This window comes from Netta rufina (assembly GCF_964035555.1).
Source record: "Netta rufina genome assembly, chromosome: 8".
Taxonomy (NCBI): domain Eukaryota; kingdom Metazoa; phylum Chordata; class Aves; order Anseriformes; family Anatidae; genus Netta; species Netta rufina.
Window position 1 is genome coordinate 257,089 of NC_140131.1, and position 24,627 is coordinate 281,715.

Sequence of the window (24,627 nt, forward strand, 5' to 3'; positions counted from 1 at the left end):
TCAGCATCAAGCACAGGCCCTTTCCATTCACGTGACTGACAACAGTTTCTCCACAAAGACATCTTGGTCTCTTGCTTTCCCATGCTCCAAACGGATGCACATGCCCTTGTCAAAGTGCTCAGCGTGTAAGTTCACAAAGCTAACAAACTCCACAAAAGGCATGAGCTTTTTTTTGTTTGTTTTGTTTTGGAGACCCTGCTACTGCAGACACAGTCTAACCAGTCTTTCAGAATCTATTTAAAGCCCTCAGTTTTCCTTTTGACTGCTACCTTGCATGCCAAATTTTTTACAGTGGAATTAAAGTGTCCCCAAGATGTAGGTTTATGTAATGGAAACAATGACAACCACCTAACTGTACCAAATAAACCATTTCCTTCAGTCAGGGTCCTGTGAGGCTTTGTTAGTAACCACTCAGTCATAAAAATAATGGCTTGGAATTCATTGTTGCTAACATTTACAAATTCATCATTTTTCTGCAAAATAAACTCCAGCATGCACTGACTTTTTCAGAGGGACAATACAGGAATATATACAGATTAAATGGTGCAAACATCTGTAACATTTAAGGCACGTTAATATTTTATACCCTGCTAAGAAAGCCTGTTCGCATACACTTGGTTGACTTTTTGGCCAACAGTTTGGACTGATGCTGGGTGCTGACCAGATAGAAATGTATCTAAGTGAGCTAATGAAATAACAGTTTACGGAGTTGGCTAAAAGAAAAGTAACACTCAATAGCTGCTGGCCAAGGGAAGCAGAACACATTAAAGCAGTGGGGCTAGAGCTTGAAACAGTAAAGTGCAGGAAAACAGTGCCAACCTTGCTGCTCAGTGCAATAGTTAGGACAGGATCCTGGAGGCACCAGGCTGAAGTCTGCATGCAGCCATACTTAAGTTTTTCTTTCCTGTACTAACCTCCAGACCAGGTACTGTACTGCAGCTGACTAATGAGTGGCTGTGTTTTCTGAAAGAGCCATCTACATTGCTGCACACTTTTCTGAGTTCCTACTGGGTCTAAAAACTTTCAAGGATAACAACACAGTTTTTAGAGTCTCTCCTCAGGAAAAAAAAAAAAATAAAAATTAGCAGGCCTAAACCCAGCAATTGAAAGGGAAATGCTTCTACAAAGAACAGGGCCAAAGGCTATAGCAAACCAGTCACTTCTGTGATAACTGACACAGTAAGAGAATGTTAATTCAACAGTGCTGTTAACAACAACAAAAAAAAAATGAGGTTTTGTTTCCTGTGCTTCTATGGCATTAGATCTGTCCACAATTCTGTTTAATTAATTTTCTTTCTGGTAGTGTCCATAGGAGTGTTACTACCTAGAGCAATTTCAGTATCTTATAAAGAACATTACAACTATCATCCAGTTTGTCATTTGCTTTCAAATGCCTTAGTCTATATCATGATTTCACCAAAAATACCAAGGTTACTTTCTGGATCATCCTCAGGCTCTAATTCTTCACTATGATCCTTTGGAGAGGTGTGTACATCTTGTTCTTGAATGGTCTCTCTCTTTCTTCTGTGAACGTACACTGAGTGATACTTCTCCGTCTCCTCAGAATGCAAATTGTTTGCACTGACATCAGCCTCCAAAGCTAACTGTAAGCATTTGTAGAATCTAGAAAGACAAGCATGTAGTTATTTTTGTTGGTTTGCTCAGAATCTGCAAAACTACTCTGAGAAATGAATGCTTTTGGAATGCAATCAAAACATATTAAGAAAATCCTTACTAATGTTGAAATGGTCTAGCCAGTTCTGGAAGAAAAATTAGAAATACAAGCATGTGTCCTTGTGTATGTCATGCCACTTTGCTCTGTGATGCCACAATGCTACAAATATTAGAAGCCTATTAGTGATTACATTCATGTCCCATTAAGATCCAATTAATCTTACAGAAAACATAAATGTTATCAGGTCACATATCTGATGAATGATGGCACTGATGACCATATGGACATATAAAAATAAATTGGTCTTAGTATATATAGGTGTCTCCTCAGCATTTGATCTTCGTGCTCTTTGGCTCTTCTGCTTATTCTGTTCCTCGTCTGGAAATAAACATATAGACCCCCTAGAGTGTAGCCTTCTAGCACCTTCATGAAGCACACTGGTTTTGGAAACTATACAAAACATTTAGTGGATTAAAGTGTGCATTGCATTCTGAATACTTCTGAAACAGTTACTGAGTTAGAACAACAAATGCTGCTGTAATCATTAGGAAAAAAAAAAAAACAAATTCTACTCAGTAATACACAGTCTGCAAACTCTTTGCTTATAGGTTTTTTGCTTCAATAGTTTATAGTCTTCTGAGCTAAAAAAAAAAAAAGAAATTGTAATTTAGACATCTGGGGTATGTTTGTTTATTTTTCCCCCCCTTAAATAACACCCTTAATGCATTTTTCACTTTTGGAATTAGATGTCATGAATAGGATTAGTATTATCTAACAAACCTGTCAATCCTCCTTGTGTTTTCTTCCATTTTCCGATTAGCCACGTGTATAAGAAACTCGATATATTCTTCAGAGACCATCAACTTCCCCATGTGGCTCAATGGAACTTCTAAGCAGTGAGTACTCCGGACAGCCTAAAAACACACAGAGAAGGATTTCTCTAGAATACTTTTTTTTTTTTTTTGAAGGTTATGTAAGCAATATGGGCAATTCATCACAGGAGAACAAAACAAAACAACCAAACAAAACCCCTAAACTTATCCACACAGTTAGTTTGCTGTCAAATAAAACGATGTTATTTCTTCGCAACAGCTTTCTCTTTCATAGCTGTGCTTCACATTAAGAGACACAGTCTAAATTGTAAATATTTGAGGTTAGTATTAATGAAATATTTTTTATATTCTTTACAGCTAAGGCAGTAAGTCCTTACCATCATAATTTTTCCTCCTCTGCCAACGGTAATACCAGAGTTCTTAAACCCAGAATCAATAGCCACTGAATGCTGCAGCACAAATAAATGTCGTTAACATGTCATATACACTTTCACAGCAAGAAATAACTAGGAATGCAACGTGATTTATAAACTCCGTTTTGGGGGGAAAAAAAAATGAATTTATTCAAAACACCATTTCCCTGAATTAATGCAGTAATAGTTACATTGAGATGGCTTTAAGATCAAACCCACAAAGTGCCACAAATTTTTATGGATGGTTTTCAAAAGAACTACAGCCAATTGATTGTCTAATCCTAAACCATTAATCCAGATGGGCCATTGACATCTCTCCTGGCACTTTACTATTGCATCTTTAAGAGCTGGTAACCATACAGACAATCATACAACACTTTCATAGTTAAAACTGCAGCAGTACTTTAAAAGAACCTAATCAACTCTCTTCTCCATTAATGAAGGAATAAAACCATCATGCATTGCTCTCCAGAGTCACACTGAAAAAGCAGAAGACAAAGGTGCTACTCAACTAGTTGAAATGCTGGAGCCAAATGGCTTGGCCAGTAGCAAAACAACATTTTAAAAAAAAAAGTCAATTTCAGCCAGCAAAAATGATCTAGGCTCACTGCTTTATTTATTTATTTATTTTTACAAGCCAACCTGCTTCAAAGAAGAAGATTAAACTGTAGTTAAGTAATTTTGTTTTCTAAAAAGTACAGCAAGATCTCTCCTAAGTTTAAAGCTGTTTTCTTCATCAGCTTGTAATACCACAGTTGTTAAACATATAGCACATCTGGGACTATTTTCAAGTGCTAAAACTTACTCAAGAGCCAATACTTTTACTTTTCTAGCAAGGAATATAACAGACCAACAACATTACATTGTTACTTGATGTAATTTTACCAGAAGCTGTGCATCTTGCAGCTCTCGACAAAGCACATGAAGAACAAATGGTTCAAACTTGAACACAACATCACCAGTGGCTTTTTCTAGTGCTGTCATCTGAAAAATACATGAAGAATTTACATTAATACTGTAAATATGTATTGTTAGTACCAAAACAACTAAAATAATAGTTAGCATATGAAGCAAACATTAAAAACATAGCAAATGAGATCCAAGCTATCATGTTCTTTCAGCTGCTTCCAATTTTTCATTGCTCATAATGCACAAAAACTCCACAGATTTCCACGATTTTGTTTGCTAAATTGATTAGGTTCAACAGAAATTCATGGTAAGGTAAGACTTCAAAAACTTTAACGTGCTTCCCTGTTTATTTCTTTGTATATTCAAGTGAATTGATGCAGTCACTACAGTATGGGAAGAGGACTGTTTAACTGCAATCAGATGAAACCTGAGAAGTCAGGTGTTTGTTTTGTTACGCTGTTCTTTACCAACAACCACATTTACTTTCTGAAATATATTTCTCAACTTCAGAAAACTTTCTGAGCATCAGCCAATTGAATATATGGCCTAACATATTTGATCACATTTTAATCCTAATTTAAACAACAATGCATAGCCTACAGTGTAAGAGTTAAAGAAACACAATTCAGGGGCTGAAATTAGAGATATAAACAAACAAGACAAAAAAAAAAAAAAAAAAAAAAAACCTTAATTACACAATTCAAGAAGTTACCTTAAGACCTAAGTTCCAGTAGCAGAATGAGATGCTAGTAACATTTTTTTTCTGGGTTTGCAAGTGTGGAGAAAACTCTATGACATTCTGTATGTCATATTAGTACAATTTCTCTACTTTTCAATGCTATCGTTATGTAGAACAACCTTTAATGGTTGATACGGCTTTTTTTTTTTTTTTTTTCCATTCAGATGATCTGCTTTGATGCAGTTGTATTACTTACTCCATTTTATGATTTAATCCTAAGTATTGCTTGTATTTCGGGTTCTTGTTCACCTTCACTTCCTTTAATTTGCAGTGCTAAAAAGCTTGCTACATTAACCTGAGAAGTTTCAGTGACTTTCCTGTATTTTTTGTTTCATCTAGCCTCTCATCTTTTCTGTAAGACAAAAATATTCAATAAAATCTTCAGGAAATAATCAAATTCACATACTTTTTAAGGCACGATGACATAAAATTGCTGAAGTAACACATTTTTCATTTAAGCATTGCAAAATATGTAAATATATTTATGCATCATCCCATCTGTAAATGTTCTTATTTTGAGTTGAAAGCAGGTCTTCCTGAATGTCTAATTTATGTGCCAGATTTTAAGAAATGCCAAGTAACCACGGCTGTGCTAAAGCTGATGAGAAACAGAAATGACCAACAGTGCATAATGCAGCGTTGTACAGAAATACCTAAGCTAACTTACTTAGTGTTTGCTTGGACCTGGAAACCAGTTGTGTTGACACAGCGCTCCACTGAGGTGAACATGCCCTGCTTGAGAGTGTGCTAACGTGGTGAAAAAGCTTCCTTATCCAGAAGGCTACGCAGAGTCAGTGCAGCTCCCCTGCAGGGCCCTGCACAGGGCGGCTGTGTGCACCCTGAGGCCCCTGCGCCGTGTCACGTCTGCCTGGGCTGTGCTGGTGTCAGCAGGGGTACCAACATGCAGCAGCCGGCATTCGTGTGGCTTAACCCAGGCCAGGACCTGCCATCAACACGTTCATTGCCTTTTCAGAGTTTTTTCCCTTGTTTGAAACTCAGTTCTGACCATCTGAGCGACAGTGTCCTGCTTCAGCAAAATGATTGGCATGTACTGTGGTTGGAAGCCAAGCTAGACAGCCTTGTCTCTGCCGCAAGCATTATAACAGAGAACGCATTATTACCTGTGAGCAGCGTGTGTGATTCCAGTGAGGGTGTTTTTAAGGGTTTCTGTTTCCCTGCAAAAGCTAATTAATTTAGCAGATACTTTAGAGGTAGCTTTTCAGTGAGAATACAAATAGCTACAAAAGCCCTATTGGCTGAAATTATCAATGTTTGTTAGCACCACCTCAAAGCTGTCTTACAATACTTATTTCATCAAAAAGCTTACTAATGGAACAAAACATTTTTGGTAATTTTTTTTTTTTTTTAAATCATCATCTTATTGCTTCTAAATCAATTAAGTTTCTGTAAACTCAAATTAATAAGAAATTACTTTCAGTAGTTCCCTATTAATTCCACAAACCTTGAGGCCCAGACTTGCTCCCAGTTAAGTGCATGGGAAAATACCTATTGGGAACAAGAGTAGGTACCTCATGTTACAGAATCATAGAGTTGTCTGCATTGGAAGGGACCTTGAAGATCATCTGGTTCCAACCCAGTGTCTAAATAGTCAAAGTTTAACTGCTACCATGAAATGACAGAAAGTATTTGTCTCTGGTGAGTAAGAAAGCTCACAAGAATGAAAATCCCTCTCTTTAGACCACAAGACCAATTGATAGAGATAGGAAGCAGAAAATGACTGGTATCGTTTAATGAAACCATGGCAGCACATTTACTAACACAGAAAACAGCCCCTATTTCAGGAAGGGCAAATGTCTGTGTTGCAGCAAACACTTTCACTTCCATGTTGTATGGCTCCTAGCCCAGGTGTGATACCGTCTGACAAGAGCAGCGTGTAGCCCCCTGCATTTGGCAAAACCTACTCATGAGACAGGGATGAGCAATGATGCACTCGTGAGAAACCTTACACTCACAGTCAAGTACTTGTAAGGTATCCCGTACTAACACTTTTGTGAAAGGTTTGTCAGCAACAAACAGCAGCTGAAGACATACTTTATAGGTCTACCCATACCTACGGGTGGATTAAACTATGTATGCATAGGGCCTGGTAGAACTGAACACTCTGCGTGCGCATATCCTGAAGTACTAAATGCTGGCTACCCCAGTTTTGCTGTACACACATCCAGAAATCCGAAGCTGAAGGTGGTTGAAACTCACACCAGTAAATTGTGAAGGAAAAGAAATACACCAGTTTTATGTCACCTGTGTAATTCTGAGATTATGCTTGCGTCACGTCAATAACCTTGTGAAGAGCTCCTTAATAATACATAATGCTTTTTCTCTAAGTGCTGGGAGGATACTGGGATAAAAATAAAATAAACATCTCATGCTCATTAACATACATGGTGAAGTGAAATACTTTGAAAGCAGAAAAGCAAATCAGAGTATATGATTCTGATTTCCCTTCTCATTTCCTAAATATCGGACTGGCAAACCTTTATCAAAGGTGTTTAAAAATTATTCAGACATTTTTCTTACAATTCATGCATTAAGAAAAATCCATTTTACTTGCTAAAGGAATGGGAAAGATCAGAGTATTTCCTCTCACAGGAGTCAATAGCAACATCCTACTGTGTCCTACTCAGCCTGAAATCTACTGATGGAAGTAGCAGCAAGTTCTGTTCTGCTAAAACAAATACCAGTAAAGAATATTTGGAAGAATTTTTTTATATGAATGTGTGCAAATGTATACATATGGCAGAGCAAGCTGTGATTTGAGAGAAGGAATTTGGGACCTTGTAACTGCTTCAGTTCTGGGACAGACCATGGAAAGACATGCACATAGAAGGTACAGTATTTTGAAAGAAAAAAAATATATATATTTCAGGGGATTTTAAGACACAATTCAAAATGCTGTGTAAGAGATTCATTGTTACACTATTTTCAAGTGTCTGCTTGTAAATGAAGGCTGTTCTCACAGCAAGCAGGGCTCAAGACCGTTTTTAATGAAGAAGTTACTACATATGAGATGAACACACTCACTCACCGGCATGCTAACCTAAACATGTCTGCCTTTACTGTAAGCAAAGGAATTAATTTTGGTCGCTTCTTAAACTGCTGACCAAAACAATGAAGCAGAAATAGCCACAGGTTATGGAAGTTGATCACTTCCATTAAAGAAACATTTGTTAACCAGAACCGACCCATTCGGTAACCCACTTTACAGTTACTGCTGCAACACGCGTTTCAGGCTCTGACTGGTGGAGAACAGGACGAAGGCCACATCATCCTGCACCTGTGGAGCAAGCATCATCTCAGATGGTGCCCCGGAACTTGTGTTAGGCAAATGCCTATTTTCCTGAGGCAATTTGGTATTACCAAGGCACACGCTACTCTGTTTTAGCCCAGCCTTGGCTGTTAACGACTCAGTCATCATTGTAAAAATACCAGCAAGTATCCTACAAAAATCAGTTTTATTTTGCTGTTGGAGGTAAAGGCATTTAAACCAGAATTAATCTCCAGTTGATACCTCGCTGGCAACCCAAGCAGCAGGAAAAACAAAGAATAGATGAAAAACACAGTTACTCTGACAGGAGCCTTTCAGGAAAGGAAGAATACCTACTACAACGGAAAACAAACAAACAAACAAAACAAAACAACAAAAACCAATCATGCTTATTCTGAACACAGGGAGTTGTTTGGAAAGAAATATCCCTGCTGCGAACTCCCCCCCGAGGGACGGCCTGCTGCTGCCGCAGGCCCCGCAGCGCCTCAGGGAACGCTCGCTGCGCGCCTACAGCCCCGGTGCGCGCAGACGGCGCGGCTGGAGCCCGCCCCGCCCCGCCCCGCCCCGCCCCAGCCCGCCCCGCCCCGCCCCGCTCACCAGCTCGTCGCGGCGGCACGGCTCGTGCGTCACCAGCAACCACACGCAGCCCTTCTTCGGCGCCCCGCGGCGCTCGGCGTCCTCCTGCCGGGGACAGCAGCTCACGGGCGGGCTCCCGGGGCGCGGCTCCCGCCCCGCCCGGCCCCGCTCCCTCCCCGGCAGCCCCCCGGGACCGGCCCCGCCCCGCCCCGCCGTGCGCTCACCGCGGCGCCGCCCTGCGCCAGCACCAGGCGGCCCGCGCAGGAGCTGGTGGTGCAGAACCGCGCCCGCGCGTTCAGCAGCCGCACCACGGGCGCCGCGCGCTCGTCCAGGGCGCCCTTACGGCTGGCGTCCGCGCGCGCCAGGCGCTGCGCCTTCCACCGCCCGAAGGCCGCCATGGCGCGGGGCGGGGCGCGGCGGCCGACGGGGGCCCGCGAGGCCCAAACCTCCCTCCCTCGCGTGAGGGCGGGGCCCGCGAGGCCCGCAGCGCCCGCCCCCGGCCGCGCCCCGCCGCCGTGCAGCTGGGGCCGGCCTTCCGCCGCGGGACGGGGCCGGCGGAGGTACGCGGCCGGCGGGGGGGGCCGGCGCTTGTCCCCGGGCCTCCGCTGTACCCCGGGAAGCGGGGCGGGACCGGGCGGCGGCCGGGGCGGGCGGCGCAGGCCGCGCAGAGCGCGCAGGTGGAGCCGGGGCATGGCGGAGGGGCGGGGCCTGATGGGGCGGGGCTTGATGGGGCGGGGCCGCGGGGGCGGGGCCGCGGCCCAGAGCCGGGGCTGTCGCAGAGCCGGGCCATAGCGGCTCGGGGCCCACCCGCCGGAGAAGCCGGGCCCGGCTCCTCTCCGTCCCGCGGCGCTGCAGGGTGGGTGCCGCGCCGCGCCCCCCGGGCCGTGCCCCCCGGGCCGTTCCGTGTCCCCCGCGCCGTTCCGTGCCCCCGGGCCAGGCGTGCGGTGCGGCCGGTGACCGGTGCTCACGGCAGCGGCGCACGGCGGGGGGGGGGGGTTGTTGCCGCCTCCCCGCGGCAGGCTGCGGTTGGCCGGGCCTCCCGGCTCCAGCAGGAACCGAGCATCGGCAGCCGTGCAGTCCGCGTTAGGCGCGGAGAGCAGCGTTGAAGTCGGGCACGTTTCCAAGCGCAGCCTGCCTGCGGCCGCAAAGCCCGCGGCTCGCTACACACAGACACAGCGTCCGCGGCCAGGGCCGAGCCAGAGCACGGCCCGCAGGGCTCCTGCAGCGCCGCGTACGGCTCTTTGCAGTCCCGTGGATTTGCTGTGCCCAGTAACGATCCCGTCTGAACGGGTCATGTTGCTGAAGGAGGTCCATACAACTTTTCCTGCGGCAGAAGTACTCCACTTGTGGCGTTAGTTAATACCTTACGAAAGGGTGCATTGGGGTAGTCCCAGCTTGACGTGTTGATAAATTGTCATCGCTGACATCAACGCGCGGGGCTGTGAGCCACCGTCTCTGCTGCATACAGCTGCAGTGGCTAAATCCAAACCCAGCTGACATTATGAACTGCAATCTGTACTTTATTTTTTCCTGACTTATTTTAATATCCTATGGTATCTTTTAGTTTTGAAAGCTGTTTTTTTTTTCTTTACTTTTTTTTTTTTTTTTTCGTTTTTGCACGAGTTTGATAGTAAGCGAAGCAGGGACTGCAGTGCTACTTGGTTAGATTAGCCAGTCAGCTGGTGTGCAACAGGCTTTTCTTCAGCAACTCAAGGTTTATTGTGCTAGAAGGTAATAGTACGTGGGCAGTGCTTTTCCCCAAGGTAACACGCATCACTGCATACGGTATAGCCAGTGCAATGTTTACAGGAGCTGTTGTAGGAATACTTCTATGGATAAATTATTTCCATATAACTCTTAATACCCATGAAGTCCTGCAAATGGTGGGGTTATTTTTCTGCCTTTTGGGGAGACTTTTTTTTTTAAACAAAATTTAAATCAGAAGTGAGGCTTGTTTTAATCAGTTACTTGAGAGGAGGTTGTTTTCTGTCTTTTTTCCAGGTATTCTGATGGCTATGGCAACCACAAGAAATGTAATGAGAGCTGTCAGAGTGTTTGAATTTGGTGGCCCTGAAGTACTTAAACTCCAGTCAGATGTTTTAATTCCTGTCCCAAAAGAAAATCAGGTATGTGAGTTGTATGGCCTGAATAGCTACACAGAGAACAGAGTGTGAACAATGAAGTGTGCAAAGCAACACTTTTCATCCTCAGTTTGTACTTGTCAATCAGCTTGTTCATACTGGCCGAGACATCATATTTAACAGATGTTTGTTTTTTAAACTGTTCTATGTACTGTTGTACACATTCCACATAAAGGATTACCTGAATATAACTTTAGTTCAGCGCTGGTTTAGTTCAGTTCAACGTTGTTTTTTTTGTGCTGACTGTAAGAGTTTAGTTAAAATGCTGTGATGCTATGATACTCTGCTGTGAATTCTAAACTTTAAACCTTTTCAATTATTGTTTAACAAACTTGCTTTCTTTTAGGTATTAATTAAAGTCCATGCCTGTGGGGTGAATCCTGTTGAGACATATATTCGTTCCGGGAATTACGCTAGAAAACCAGCTTTACCTTATACTCCTGGCACAGATGTTTCTGGTGTGATTGAAAGTGTTGGGGAACATGTGACAACGTTCAAGGTATTTATATGGTGGCTTTTAATTCATTACTGTGTACTGAATCCTCTTTGTGTGATTGCTGTACTACTGTTACTGTTTTGCTGCTTATAATAATTTAATCTATTTTGGAGGGAGAAAATCATTTTCATAGACTGGCAAAAGCTTGCAGCAGGATCATACTGGCAATGCAGAGTCTGCAGACTGAATTGTGGGGAAGTTTTTTAGGCTGCTATGAACCTCCAAGTGTTACAAGGTCTTGGACAAGGCAGTTCAGTTTGTCTGCTTAAAGCAATGATATCAAGTGTACAGAAGTTGTGGTTCAGAAGTACTTTTATGGCATCACAGATATATTTGAAATTATTATTTGGTAATTCCATGCAGAACTGAAATAATTCTGTATGGCTTTCGGGGAAATGAAAATAGCTCTTATTTTGCTGACCAAAAAAAAAAAAAAGCATAAATTAAATATTTGTTGTTAAGACAGGTCAAATACAGTCTAGTAATTTTACTTAGGTTTTCTTAGAGGGGAGGATATTTTGGAAAAAAAGAAGGCAATTATCATTTTGCTAAAAGATACCCATGAAATTTACATAGTTTTTACATCTGTTCTTCCTTTCAAGTTACTATAGACTGTTGGTCTCAGACAAATGTATAAATTACTGTAAAAATCATTTTGGAATTTCCCAACTTCACATTTGTGTAACTGTTGTGGGAGAGGTGAGAGATTTGGTTATTCAGGGGGAAGAATCATGTTTATTCATATTTTCTTATCAGTAGCTTGCTGTATCTGCTATGTTAGCTTTTTGTTCCTTGTGGAAATCATGATGCTTGTTGCTTGAATGAAAGAGAGTAGTCTGCATGCTGTGTACTTACGGCAGTCGACACATAAATAGTAGAAAAATCAGACCTAATTAACTGTGAAATTTAATGGGTGATGATGTTGTTCTGCGAGCAGATACATACTGAGTGGGATACGTACCCGGACCCGAGCAGCTGGCATTCCAGTCCACCAGCAGGAATGAAGCACCTAAGCACACCTGTAAAGTACAGTGCTAGGTGGTCTGTTTCCTGCGTAACCTAGTGAATTGATGGCTTGAGTATTCGCTGCTGAAGAACAGCTGCAGTATTTACTTACTTTAGGGTATATTGTGTGTCTTTTCTCCATGTTTAAACAAAAATAATTAAGAAACCTTTCTTCTGTGTTTGTAAAACTTTTTTTTTTTCACTTGAAATCTGTGAATGAATTCTTTGATGGTCAAATTTATTAAGTTTAATATTAATGAGACAGTAGGTTTGTGTGTTACACTGTAGAGCACTGTAGAGCAGTAATTATGACACTTTAAGTATATGAAATTATATGGTTGCTGTTACGTTGATTGTATGCATTAGCATTTCTAAAAATCTTCTCTGTGGCAAAGATAACAGTTCATTTTTAATGGGAGAGCTGTTAGAAATAGACTGAGCTAGTTCTTAATGTTTATTACAAAAGGAAGTAAGACAAATTATTAATTTCTCTATTTCCTTTTCCTGCTTTCTAGAAAGGAGACAAGGTTTTTAGCATTGATACGATCTCTGGAGGTTATGCAGATTATGCACTTGCTGCAGCTAATCGAGTCTTTCCTTTGTCGGATAAATTGGACTTCAGACAAGGAGCAGCAATTGGAATACCCTACTTCACTGCTTATCGTGCTCTTTTCCAAAAGTAAGTTGCCAAATCTAAGCTTCTGCATTTTACTTTTGAACATTTAAAATACTGAATCCCGTGTTTGTCATTGTCCTGTAAAATGGGGGGATGGAGACTCTAACAAGTGCAAAATGTTTAAAAGACTTAAGTTATATTTGTTATACTGAGAGAATTGTCAGATAATTTACCTAGAAGCTAGTGACTGTATTTTCCTGTTAAGTGTTCCTTCTTAAGAGAACAGACGTGGAAAGGCTTCTTCAGTATGTATCACATAATAAAAGTGCAACTCTTTTTCAGTGCTCACTGGTGTTCTAGCTAGGGAGGAAAAATGGGAATAGTTCTAATTCTTAATTAACCTGACAATGCGCTGTAGAGCAGAATCACCTCTTTTCTTTATGAACCTCTCTGGTAAAGAAACTCTCTATATAGGCCTGTCTGTAGGACTGTATAATGAGTAAAAGCCAGACTTCCATGTCAGCTAGATGAGAACTTAGAATTGGAAGTCTGGTTTGGTGTAATAGAACAAACGGTTAAAACTAGTGTGGTTTATTTTAAGTTTTTTAGCAGGTGAAGATTGTGAATTGGGGTTCAGTATCAGACTGTTACATGCTGCTAGTTGCATGTTGACATAACTGTATGTTACTTGAATTCATAAATTAAAAGGTTTATTTTGTCTCCTTGTTTTCCAGAGTCTGATTATACCTGTTTAGTGATAACATAAACTGGAAATAATTATGTGTAAAAGATAATATTTAATGTCAGTATATGCACTCTAATATATAATGATTATGTATCATAATTGTAATGTCCATGTTTGTTTGTTTGTTTTTGTTTCCTTTCAGAGGCCATGCTAAAGCAGGAGAAAGTGTTTTAGTGCATGGTGCAAGTGGGGGTGTAAGTATTTTGAGAAGGCAGGTTATAGAAAATGCTCTTTTCTGTCCTTCTATCTGCTTCTGTCTGATTTACGGTCACATTTGTATCAATAAATGGATTAACAAAATAGTTTTTTCTTCCAGACACTTTAGGATACTTTTTTTCTTAAAGCAAAAGCCCTGTTATCCCTAACAACTATGAAACTGCATGAATGATTGCATAAGGCCCCTAATAAAGAAGTCACGTAATAAACACATTGCTGCAGTTGGAAGTTGATCCAGAAGCTGTATAATCAATCTTCTTCAGGTGAATCTAATAATGGAAAGCTGTAATTTTAAAATACGTACAAGGTGTTTTCAGTTCTCTGAGAAGTAATCACTGTTATGTAGCAACTATGCATTTCTGGGATATTTTTACTACTACCTAACAGCTACCTGCCCATGGAGAGATACTGGAACACATGAATTTATGACTGAATACTATGTTAAATTGCACATCTAATTTTCCTTGGTTTTACATGACAAGGTAACTTTTATCTCTGTCACACAACATAGGAATTTAACTCATCTCTCATACTCTGCACTTTCTTGTTCAGCTTCTACTGATGAGCCAAACAACTGCTATGAACTGACAGTTTTACGAATTATTTGGTAAACAGCAAAAAGGTGATTTTGACAGTCTCATATGGGGAAGAATTCTGATATCATTCTAAGATACTGCAATGCCATTCAGCATCATAGCCTCTTTTTTTTTTTCCTCTATAAGCTAAATGTAGTGTTTCTATAGTTACATATTTTACTTGCTTTCTTGAAATGACATTGATTTTTGGTTTGCTGAAACATATAGTCCAAATCTGTTTTTTCTGTGGAATTGTATCCTTTGCTATGGGAACATTTACAAAAGCTGTGAGATACACATATAGGGATGAATCACATGCTGAAGAGAAAAGATAGTTTGTGCTGCATCTTTTCTGTAAAGTCATGCTGTCTTCCATAATGATTCTTAAAAATGTACCTCCTTTTGAATTTTTCACTGATAATCAGTCTGGCTGTAATGCATTTTAATTGATGGCATGGTTGTTTTGTTTTTGTTTGTTTGTTTTTAATATAATTAAAATCTGATGATCTGCTACTGGGAAAAAGTCTACCCTTTTCCACGCAACAAAACACAAAATTTTACTGTGTCTCCAGAAACATATTTTCATTTACCAAAGACTATTGGGTTATCCTTAAGCTTCAAGTTACCTATTATAGATGAAAAAGTATCAGGTCAACTTTTTAAATGGTTAAGTTCTAAGTCACTGGTAAAATATATCAAATATTTTATTTTATCAAATAAAAATAAAATAAAATTTGATAAATTTGGCATTTTGATATTTGATAAATTAAGAAAGAAAAGGCAAAACATTTTTAATTTTTTCCTTCTTCCTCTTATTCAGGTGGGAATAGCAGCATGTCAAATTGCCAGAGCTTGTGGTTTAAAGGTTTTGGGTACGGCAGGAACTGAGGAAGGCATGAATATTGTTCTGAGAAATGGTGCTCACCAAGTATTTAATCACAAAGAAGCTAATTACATTGATAAAATAAAGGTACGTTTGTATCAGGCCTAGCTGATGCAGCATCTATTTTTCTTATTAACATTATAAAAATGTATAAACAGTTGTTTCTGGAAGCTTTTAAAAATAAACGTATTTAGGAACAATAGTGAACTGCCTGATTCATTTCTACAAGAAGAAAAGATTTTCCAGGTCAGAAAAGCTGAGCTTTCTTCACAGGCAATGGCATTTAAAAACTTACACATTTCAGCAAATCTCAATATGATAATTTATCATAATTCAGCTTATCAAAATTTGCTAAAGTTAAAATTATTAACTCTTAGCCTTAGCACAAAGCCTGTATTTAAAAATTAAATAATAAATTGTAATATATATGTTATCAGTAGCATATGAAATATGCAACAGCACCAAAGCAGTAGTTGACTTTAATAACATGTTATTGTATTTTGGATAGGAATACACGAAAATGCAAGGAGTTGATATAATAATAGAAATGCTCTCCAACATCAATCTTGCTACTGACTTGCATCTGTTGTCCTATGCAGGAAGGGTGATGGTAGGTATATAAAACTCACTGACTTGAGGTTTTTTTTTTTAGCGGTGCAATTCAACAGTTATATCTTAAATTATCTTTTAACTTCATCGTAACAGGTTGTGGGCTGTAGAGGTACCATTGAGATAAATCCAAGAGACACTATGAGTAAAGAATCTAGCATAATAGGAGTTGGTCTGTTTCTTGCAACTGAGGTATGAGAATAACATTTTTATTTTAAAGAATGCTCCATTGAACCTATTCCAGTACCTCTGTATTTCCTGTTGAAATAGTTAGTCTATTTTAAAAGGGGTAAAGAAAGCATATTTTTTCTGGAAGGAACTTGTTTATTTGTTCTTTTACATTCTGATTTCATCTCAGAACATCATAAAATATTCCCGGGTTGTAAAATTTGGTTTAAAGCTTGCAGAAATTATTAATACTTTTCTAAAATGTAAACACCTTGTGGTAAATGCTGTCTTTTGTTTTATGTAGGAAGAAAGGCATGAATGTGCAACAGCACTTCTTGATGGCATAGAAGCTGGCTGGCTGAAACCGATTGTAGGCTCCGAATATCCACTGGAGAAAGTGGTTAAGGCTCATGAAGACATTATTCATAGCAGTGGTGCTCGAGGAAAGATGGTGCTCCTTCCATAAAGTCGTCTTCCATTTATTTTCTAGCTGTTCTAACTGCACCTTTGCTTATATGATTCATTGAATATATTTTATAAAGTATACTTTTGATCAGGTTTGAAAGGAACAGTAAATGCTAGCTTACTAATTATATTGATTCATTAATCTGTTTTATTTTTCTAAGAAATGGACTTGAGCGTACTTTAATTTTTGTAACTTTTTTGGCTGATGTGGAAACAATAACTTTTCTTTGCTGGTGAGGCCTTCTGATGGAAACCTAGTGATAGGGAAACTAGTATCTAAACTGGAATTTGAGATCATCCTCTTTACAGGGAAGCTATAAGTAGTGCAAAATGAATCCTGCTTTTTAAGCAGATAGACAAATATATGTAGCTTACTATATGCATGTAACCAGGACTGTAAATTCTTTAGCTAATGTTTTGTTCATCCTTTGTCACAGAATTTACTTGGAATCCATTGTTAAAGTATTAAGGTAAGAGACGGCCCCACAATGTGTCTCTTTAAGCCTCTTCCTCAGATCTTAACATTTTGTTTTAATGCTTAGGGGACCACTATTGTAAGACCACACAGATAAAGGGAATGAAGAAATGCAAGTGTTGTACAAACTTAAAGACAATAATATGTGCTAGCAACTACCTGAAACATAAGCTGAGCAGAGCACATCAACAGCACCAAATTCAGTTTAACTGGTTTAAACAGACTCAGCACAGTCCACAGAAAAGGAGCCACCTCTTCTTGGTGTGGACTCGGACTCTCTGTCAGCTGCCTGCACACTGACAGCCCACCCATTGGCAGGGACACCCCTGGTGGCAGCTGCCAGGGAGGGTGAGATTCAACCCAGTGTGGCTAAAGCATGGTGAGGACATTTTGGGGAAACTGATACTGGAGGGGTGACTGATGGGCAAGAGTGTTAAGTCATGTACCTGTGTTATTTGGAGTAAGGCCTTAAAGAATTGATTAACTGGAACTACATATCTAGCTGCAGTAGAAAAGAACTGAATAATATTTTTTTTTCTTTCAGCTTTTTTTCCTTTTTCCTCCCTCTTTTTACTCGTATGCTTTTAAATACTCTTTAGCTTGACCTTTGTTCAGGGGGTGTTATGTGAGAGGTTTATGATTTACAATTATCCCTTTCTTGCTTAGTGCAGTTTCTGTATTACAGATAGATAGTGTTAAGAGATGAAATTTCAGAGCAGAAGTGTCCTGAGCAGTGTCTGCTGTGGCGTTGCTCACCAGAAGGTGTCAGGGTAGCTCTGCTGTTGCTATTACACTGCTGGCTTCTCTGTACAAAGGTAACATAGCAAAGTAAGAAAACATAACAGACTGTTTTGTGAAGAAATTTAGAATAACAAATCTTTTGTGCATTTTTGAAGTTTTGCACAAATGGAAAAGGGTGTTTTAATATTGGAAAAGAATAAAAATAATGGCATAGAAACGAACACAAAATGCAGGAGGGAGTAAGGAAGCTGTAGTGGGTGCTTTCAGTCTAAGTGCAGGAGATGCATATTTGAGAGACCGGAATTGTATTGCTGGTGTTGTTGCAAAAGTAATTTTGGGCTTCAGCTGGTGTGTAAGACATTGTCACCTCTGTCATGCCAAGGGTGGGGGGAACAAATTTCTCAGAATTGTAGGGGTTGAAAGGGACCTCAAGAGATCATTGGGCCCAACCTCCCTGCCAAAGCAGGTTCCCTAGAGGAACCAAAATTTGCCCATGACTCAGTTACACTATTAGGACTACTGTGTATTAGTTCAAGCCCACTTTCATAATGGTCTGCAAGTGGGAGCTGTTCATGGCTGTTCCAGGCTGTGTTTGCTGTCAGAGAGACACTAATGAGCAGTGAAGGGACAATCATCTCTGCTAGACAACTTCTTCAGCTGCTGCAGTTAAATTTGTTAGAGCCCTCATTAGTCACATTTCTGCCTAATCTTTTAGGTGTATGTGATCCATACCCCATCTGTACGGTCCATCAACATGGAAAATCCTTGTTTTAAATATTGTCTCCCATGGTGGGGGCAAAAAGGATGGAGCAAGAAGATGAGGATCGCAGGCAACTGAGTGAGGCAGAGTAATCCTGTCAGCCAGCTTGTGCTACAGCAACTTGTCCCAATTTCATCAGCTGGGGCTTCTGAGGCAGTGGTTCCCAGTGGCAGTCTGCTTGACACTGCCGCGAGGGCTGGGGGCGGGTTGCACAGGCTCACTTCTGTGCTGGCCTTTGCACAGGCAGAAGAGAAGGCTGGGGTTTGGCGTGCACGGCTCATGCTGTGGTGACGTGTGGGTGCAGCCTGCAAACTGCTGCTGCACGTGCATCTGAAGCAGAGAAGGGTGGAGTTCTTCTGAAAAGCATCTGGTATTTGGTAATCTTGTGCCCAAAACCCTCTTCCCATGGCTTTCCAGTGACTGACAGCGTTCCCCTTGCTTTGTGGTCATGGGGTCCCCTGCGGGCATCCCTGACGTCTTCCTGCGCCACGGTGCAGTGCAGTCAGCTCACGGGACACGACGGAAGGGCAGCAAACACAGAGCTCAGGGGGATGTTGACATTCTTGGTGGTCGCTTCCTTTGCAGAAGACGAGTCCAAATGAAGCCCAGAAGGCCTGAGGACAGCGGAAGGCTTCCACGGGGGTGCTGCCGGGGGCTGTGCCTCGCCGGGAAGAGAGGAGGTGCAGCACTGGGTGGGGGGGGAGCGCATCTCGCTTATCCCAGCAAGCGCAGAGCTCGCCAACGTGCGACAAACCTCGGGGTTTGTCCTGGAAGCAGGGGAAGGATGCTCGGGCCGGGCAGCGCCGCGCCCCCCGACCGCCGCAGCGCCCGCTCCCGGCCCGCGGGGAGCCGCGGCCCCGCCCCGCCCCGCCCCGCCCCGCGGCGTCACCGCGTGGCCGTGCCCTGGCAACGGCGCGGACGCGGCGGCAGCGCGAGGCCCCCGCCCGGCCGCGCCGCGCGGACACCGAGCGCTGCCCCTGGGCGCCGCCGCCCGGCGCCACCATGAGCGACCCGCGGCCGGGGTGAGTGGGGCGGCGGGCGCGGGGCCGGGGGCTCGGCGGGGACCCCGGCGGCGGCGCGGCGAGGCCCGAGTCCCGTCCCCTCCGCGCCCCGCGGTGCTCCGGCTCCCCTCGGTTTTTCCGCGGGCGCTGGGGCGGCCCGGCCGGGCTGCTTTGCCGGGGGAGACGAGGAACCGGGCGAGGATCTGTTGCAGGAGTCACCGTGCAGATGTACTCGTTGTACTCGTTCCCCTGCTGCCTCGGGCAGCAGGACAGCTTACCTGAAGGGTCCGCATTGGTAGGCGACGCTTTCTTAACGATTACGTGCATTTGCAGCTTTGTAAGAGCAATGACTGCAAACAACCTGAAAGACCTAAAGGTATTTTCTTGCGCTGCAGTGTAGACAAAGCAGTGGTTCGGATGCTTGTGAGGAGTCTGGCTGCTGTGATGCATGCCTCGGAGCGACCTCGGGCAGCCTGCGTGGAGGCGAGCTCTGTAATCCCGGGGCCTGAGCGGCCCCTGGCTCTGCGCCTTCCTCCTCGTCTGACCAGCTCAGGGGGTTTCCGAATTTCCAGAGCTCCCCAAGCTGATGTGAGCTCCTCGATATTTGTGATTGAGGACCTCTGCAGCTTTCTGTATCCACGGCTGGATTTGAGACATTCCGTTTCAGTGGACAATGTTCTGAATAAAGAAATCATAATGTAACTTGGGCAAGGCCACGCAACAGTTTATTGCACAACAGGAGTCTTTTAGTGGCCTTTTCCATGTCTGGTTGTGTTCAGGATTGGAATTTGTAGCATGATTTGAGTATTTAAAATCCGTTGGAAAAGCTGTTATGTGTGAAAAGCCCTTTTATAAAGAACAGTATAGAAAATATATGATTAATTAATTATTAACAAAATACTTAGAGTCTTTTTCTTGGAATACTGTTTCACTCTAGTTGCTGCATATGGCACTTTTGCAGTCTGGAAGGCATCTGTTGTTAACACGGCTGTTGGGAAACAGCAGTACTGAGGCTGATTGTGTTGTGTCCACAGCTATGTCAAGGAATACCTGCGGTCTGCATCTGACACCGAAAGCCGTGAAAGTTGCCCAGCCGTGACTTCCAGAGAGCATGCTGAAGTGGATGAAGCAAACCACTTCATCCAACACATGGGTTTTCCCTGTGCTCCTCACAGGCTGGGTGTAGAGCAGTTTCTTTACAGAAAGCGTAAAGCTATGCCAGACTAGTACAACTGCCAAATGAATCATAGGATCAAAAAATAATGCACAGTGGAGAAGACCACGTGAGGTTTGTAGTCCAGTCCCCGGTGCGCAGTGAGACCAAGCCAGGTCACTTTATCCAAACTGATCCTGGAAACCGCAAGGATGGAAACTGTGGGCGACCTCTCCACCCTGTGACTATCCTCATGAGGAAAAGCTTCTCCATCAGACCCTGCCTGCACCTCTCCTGTTTCTACCAGCATCTATTGTCTCTTGTCCTCCCACGATGCATGGCAGTGGGGGCCTGCCTGGCTCCCCAGAACTGCCACTGCTCCAGGCTGCGCTTGCTCCCTCAGTCTCGCCTCCCATGGCAAGGGCTCCAGCTCCCAATGTCCCAGTGGCCTCCAAATGTCCAAAACCAGACACAGCAGTGCATGTGGGGTCTAGTGAGTGCCAAGTAATGGTGACAAACTGTTTCCTCATTCTGCTGGCCATGCCCCTCTGTACAGCCAGGGTACCGCTGGCTTCCCTCGCTGCTGGGGCCTGCAGCTGGCACCTCCTCGGCTTGTGCCCTCCGGACCCAGCAGGGCCTTTCCAGCAGAGCAGCTCACAGCCAGGCTGTGCGGAAGGGCATGGCCACCAGGACTTTACAGTTGTGTGCCTTCAGCTTTGTAAGGATCCTGCACCAGGCTCAGGCAGAGCGCTGAGCAAGTCACTGCTTCTAGTGCAGCATGGCTGCTTTTGGATACCCGCAGAACAACTTCACTTTCATTTGCTTGTTAGACCTACAGATGCCTTTGAGCTTGGTGACCATCCCTCTTGTGGCAAAGCATTCATAAAATAAATGATAACATTCTCACCGAGTATCTGGGCAAAGAATCCTCAGTGCTTTGGCCATTAAGTAGGTCTATCAGAAGAAGGGTAGGGAAAGTTGTGTAAAGCTTTTGAAACAAAAACCCAGGCAGGTGTGACCTGCGTATCTCAGTGGGAGACCAAATGACTGGGGCTAAAGTGGTCCTGCAAATATTTGAGCAGAGATACAGAGTGATTTGGAGCAACCACAACCTCCCCCTTACTTTGTTGAGTTACCACCTGAGTAAAACTACACATGTGCTTAAGGGTTTTGTGGGCTTGAAATAAAACAATTAATTATTGTTAGAATCCGAAGTCCCATTAAACTTTCAAGTCAGCTGCTGATTTCAGTGAGTAGTTGTTTTTTTTTTTTCATCTTTTTTTTTTTTTCAGTAGTTGAGTTCTAGCACGGTTTCTCATAAAAGGAGCAGTAGTAGTGAACATTAGTAGAACATTAATAAATGTAGAAACTCAGGCTGTGCCTAGGGGTAAAGTCCAAAGGCTTTGCAGTTGTTCGTCAGTCAGTGACCCATTTGCTCAGGTGCATGGTTTCCCTTCTTTGCAGAAGGGCTGTGATCTAAGGCCTAGTTACAAGTGTTACAGCCTGTGTCGGAACACAGCAAGAACCTCCTTTTGTGGAGGCTGAGGGGAAGAGGAGAGGCCCAAAGAGAGAGGAATGCAAACACATCGTAGTCAGTTTCGCTTAGCTTGAACTTGGAGTCACCAAACAAAATCAGCATTTATGTAACAAAGAGTGTAACAAAGGCAGCAGTCTGTTTCCCGAATGTCTGTGATGAAATCGTACCATCTATTTTTTGCATGTGTGACAATTAGGCCATTCCCAGCTAGGATTCACAAAGTCCTGGCTTCCAGGATTTAATACTGAATTCTAGTTCTGCAGAAGAAAAACACTTTGGCAAATCTGATCTTAATGATGTTTAAAGACCCTGATAGCCTTTTTTGGGGAAGAAGGCTGTAGTTCATAGTTGCTGAATAATTTCCGTATGGAGGGAATGGCAGATGGTTGTTGGGTATCTGGAAGGCCTTGTGAGAGCCATCTTGTCTCCCAAGCAGATTGTGCTGTTGCAGGTGCCCCTGCCTTGTGCAATATTGAAATTGCTGTTTGTGGTTAACAGCTTGTGCATTGGTGTTATGGTTAGATTTGTTCTGCCCGAAAGCCAAACAAGCTTTTCTTGTTTATGTATCCAGCAGAAACAATGCAAGACTCAGTGGTTTATTAAAGGTTAGGAATGCCTCTCTCAGGTCAGGGCTGGGACTGTTGTTTGACTGGAGCAATAAGCTGCAGTTGTAACATATGACACAGGAGCTGTAACTCCCGGTGCCTCTACTAATCAATAACTAAAGTTTGATGCCCTCCTAGATTATTTATTTGGTGAGCAGTCACTGACTTCATTGCACAGTAAAGTATTAACTTTGAACATTTGCTTCATAAAACTAACGTAAGAGGCCTGCTGTGACTTTTTGTCGTGACGTCCCTTCAAAACACTGAGAGTGGTCATCAAAATCATTGTGATACACAGCACTAGCTCTGAATACAGTGCAAGGTGCACTGTGAGCTGATAAAAAAATGGATACTGTTAATAAAATAACAGTGGCAATGATAATGCAATGAAACTCATGTAGAATGTAGAGTTCCAAATGGGCAGTTCCTTGATTTACTGAAGTCCTAGTCATCAGCTGTAGTGCGTTTTATGTTTTGTGTGGTCTGTCACACACGGCTGGACTCCCTGTGCTGCAAAGGGAGTTCTCTGTGCATTTTGGTCTGATGCGTATTGTACTTTAGCCCAAAATACATTTTTAAAACAGCAAACTAAACTGTGGCTCTTCCAGTTTCTGTGGTACCATTCCGCCAGTTGATCTGGGTATTTGCAGTTGCCTTTATTAATTTATTAATTCTGTTATTGGGGAAAAAGGATGAGTTGGCTCCAGTGACAGCAATTAATTTTCCTGAATGAGCTGTGAAGGTGTCACCCTGGAAATGTAAGCGATACTGAAGCGTGAGAGGCAAGCAGTGGAAATGCCGCTTGTGTCAGAGGCTGAAGGTGAAGCTGCTGCAGTGCAGAGCCCTGGGAGGGGACGAGTCTGCTGCCCCGCGCTGGTGGCTGGCACGCAGGGTGCTCTGCTTCCCTCTGGCCTGGGCTTCCTGAGGTCATTAGGTACCCACGCAGACCATGTGCCCCACACGTCATGACTTCTGGTAGAGTGTGCGCCCTGGGCGAGGACGTGACCTGACTTAGTTTCCCACCTTTTTGGGGGTCCGGAAAGTCTTTGTGCTCAGATGACTTTGGGGATGGGAATCGTAGCTGGCCTCACCTGATGGGAGAGCTCCTTGGCAGCTCTTCCCCGCCTTGACAGGTCCATGTTAACTGAGCTTTAGAGGTTTGCTCTTTTTCAGTAGAACTGGCTGGTTAATAAAAGCTGCATGTAAATTGGAACAATTTTCGTTTTTACTAGTTCTCCAGGTAACCAATGACAGGTGTGCGGGAATGCCACAAAGCCGGGCTGGGGAGGGTCAGGCTGGGCATTAGGAAAAATTGTTTTATTGTGAGGGTGGTCAAACACTGGGACAAGGCTTCCTAGAGCGGCAGTAGATGCCCCTTGCTAGTCAGTGTTCAAGAGACATTTGGGCAATGCCCTGAATAATGTGCTTTAACATTTGGTTAGCTGTGAAGGGGTCAGCAGTCGGACTTGATGATCATGGAAGGTCCCTTCCAACTGTTCTGGTCTGGTCTGGTCTGGTCTTTTCTACATGGTCCCATGCTGTAAAATTCTAGTAAGGTGAGAAGCAAAATGTTTTTTGACTATTGGCTTTTTGCTTTAGAAATTAAGACTGTAATTAATCTCTATTGTAATGTAAAGTGTATTCTGGCTTCTGATAGTAAGCAAGATAAAGGACATTTATGGAAAAAGTGGACTTAATTGAAAAGTTCTCGTTAAGATACGATGCTACTGTTTTTCAGTGACTGTAGTAAAAGTTCTATGTCTGAAATGACACTGTTGAAGAATTTAAGATTTCTTAACTTGAATCAGTCTTGATTGGACATGAATTTGGGGAACTCAGCTCAAATTTAGATGCAAGTGAGGGAGGATTTTGAACAAATTGATCAAAAAAATCAGGAACAAACTGATTATATCCAAGAATTCTGAAGAGCCTTAAATATGAAATTACTGAATGAATTATGGTATGTAGTCATTGGCAGTGATACCAAAGAAACAAGTGAGATACT

The 24,627-nt window shown here is 42.8% G+C and overlaps 3 protein-coding genes across 4 annotated transcripts in view; 2 read left to right on the top strand and 1 right to left on the bottom strand.

The window, feature by feature from the left end:
• Positions 1-422: 422 nt before the first annotated feature.
• TYW3 (tRNA-yW synthesizing protein 3 homolog) lies at positions 423-9,020 on the bottom strand. The gene is made up of 6 exons (XM_084291492.1): positions 8,656-9,020; positions 8,453-8,536; positions 3,807-3,905; positions 2,886-2,957; positions 2,456-2,589; positions 423-1,623 (listed from the first exon to the last, which is right to left on the bottom strand). Exons 1-6 carry the CDS (start codon positions 8,827-8,829, stop codon positions 1,401-1,403), a joined length of 786 nt encoding a protein of 261 aa, XP_084147618.1. The 5' UTR covers positions 8,830-9,020; the 3' UTR covers positions 423-1,400.
• A 146-nt stretch (positions 9,021-9,166) lies between these two features.
• CRYZ (crystallin zeta) lies at positions 9,167-16,706 on the top strand. Of its 2 annotated transcripts, XM_084290717.1 has the most exons (9): positions 9,167-9,287; positions 10,433-10,557; positions 10,919-11,071; positions 12,589-12,752; positions 13,577-13,628; positions 15,046-15,195; positions 15,617-15,718; positions 15,814-15,909; positions 16,190-16,706. In XM_084290717.1, exons 2-9 carry the CDS (start codon positions 10,441-10,443, stop codon positions 16,349-16,351), a joined length of 996 nt encoding a protein of 331 aa, XP_084146843.1. In that variant the 5' UTR covers positions 9,167-9,287; positions 10,433-10,440; the 3' UTR covers positions 16,352-16,706. The 2 variants fall into 2 exon arrangements, with proteins under 2 accessions (XP_084146843.1, XP_084146844.1); XM_084290718.1 differs by lacking the exon at positions 15,814-15,909.
• A 2,068-nt stretch (positions 16,707-18,774) lies between these two features.
• Positions 18,775-24,627, top strand: part of ERICH3 (glutamate rich 3) — a gene marked incomplete at both ends in the record, with an annotated part of 34,788 nt that continues 28,935 nt past the window's right edge. Inside the window, 2 exons of the mRNA XM_084291132.1 lie at positions 18,775-18,918; positions 19,104-19,348. Of these exons, the coding sequence (XP_084147258.1) occupies positions 18,775-18,918; positions 19,104-19,348 (389 nt within the window). The remainder of the gene's footprint in view (positions 18,919-19,103; positions 19,349-24,627) is intronic.

Bases quoted from the DNA above. Each gene is read 5' to 3' on its own strand.
- TYW3 (XM_084291492.1), bottom strand. From the start codon at position 8,829: ATGGCGGCCTTCGGGCGGTGGAAGGCGCAGCGCCTGGCGCGCGCGGAC. The intron at 3,906-8,452 runs GTGAGCGGGGCG...TGTATTTTTCAG, and splicing joins CGTGCCGCCGCGACGAGCTG to ATGACAGCACTAGAAAAAGC. The intron at 2,590-2,885 runs GTAAGGACTTAC...GTGTGTTTTTAG, and splicing joins GAGGAGGAAAAATTATGATG to GCTGTCCGGAGTACTCACTG.
- CRYZ (XM_084290717.1), top strand. From the start codon at position 10,441: ATGGCTATGGCAACCACAAGAAATGTAATGAGAGCTGTCAGAGTGTTT. The intron at 12,753-13,576 runs GTAAGTTGCCAA...GTTTCCTTTCAG, and splicing joins TATCGTGCTCTTTTCCAAAA to AGGCCATGCTAAAGCAGGAG. The intron at 13,629-15,045 runs GTAAGTATTTTG...CCTCTTATTCAG, and splicing joins TGCATGGTGCAAGTGGGGGT to GTGGGAATAGCAGCATGTCA.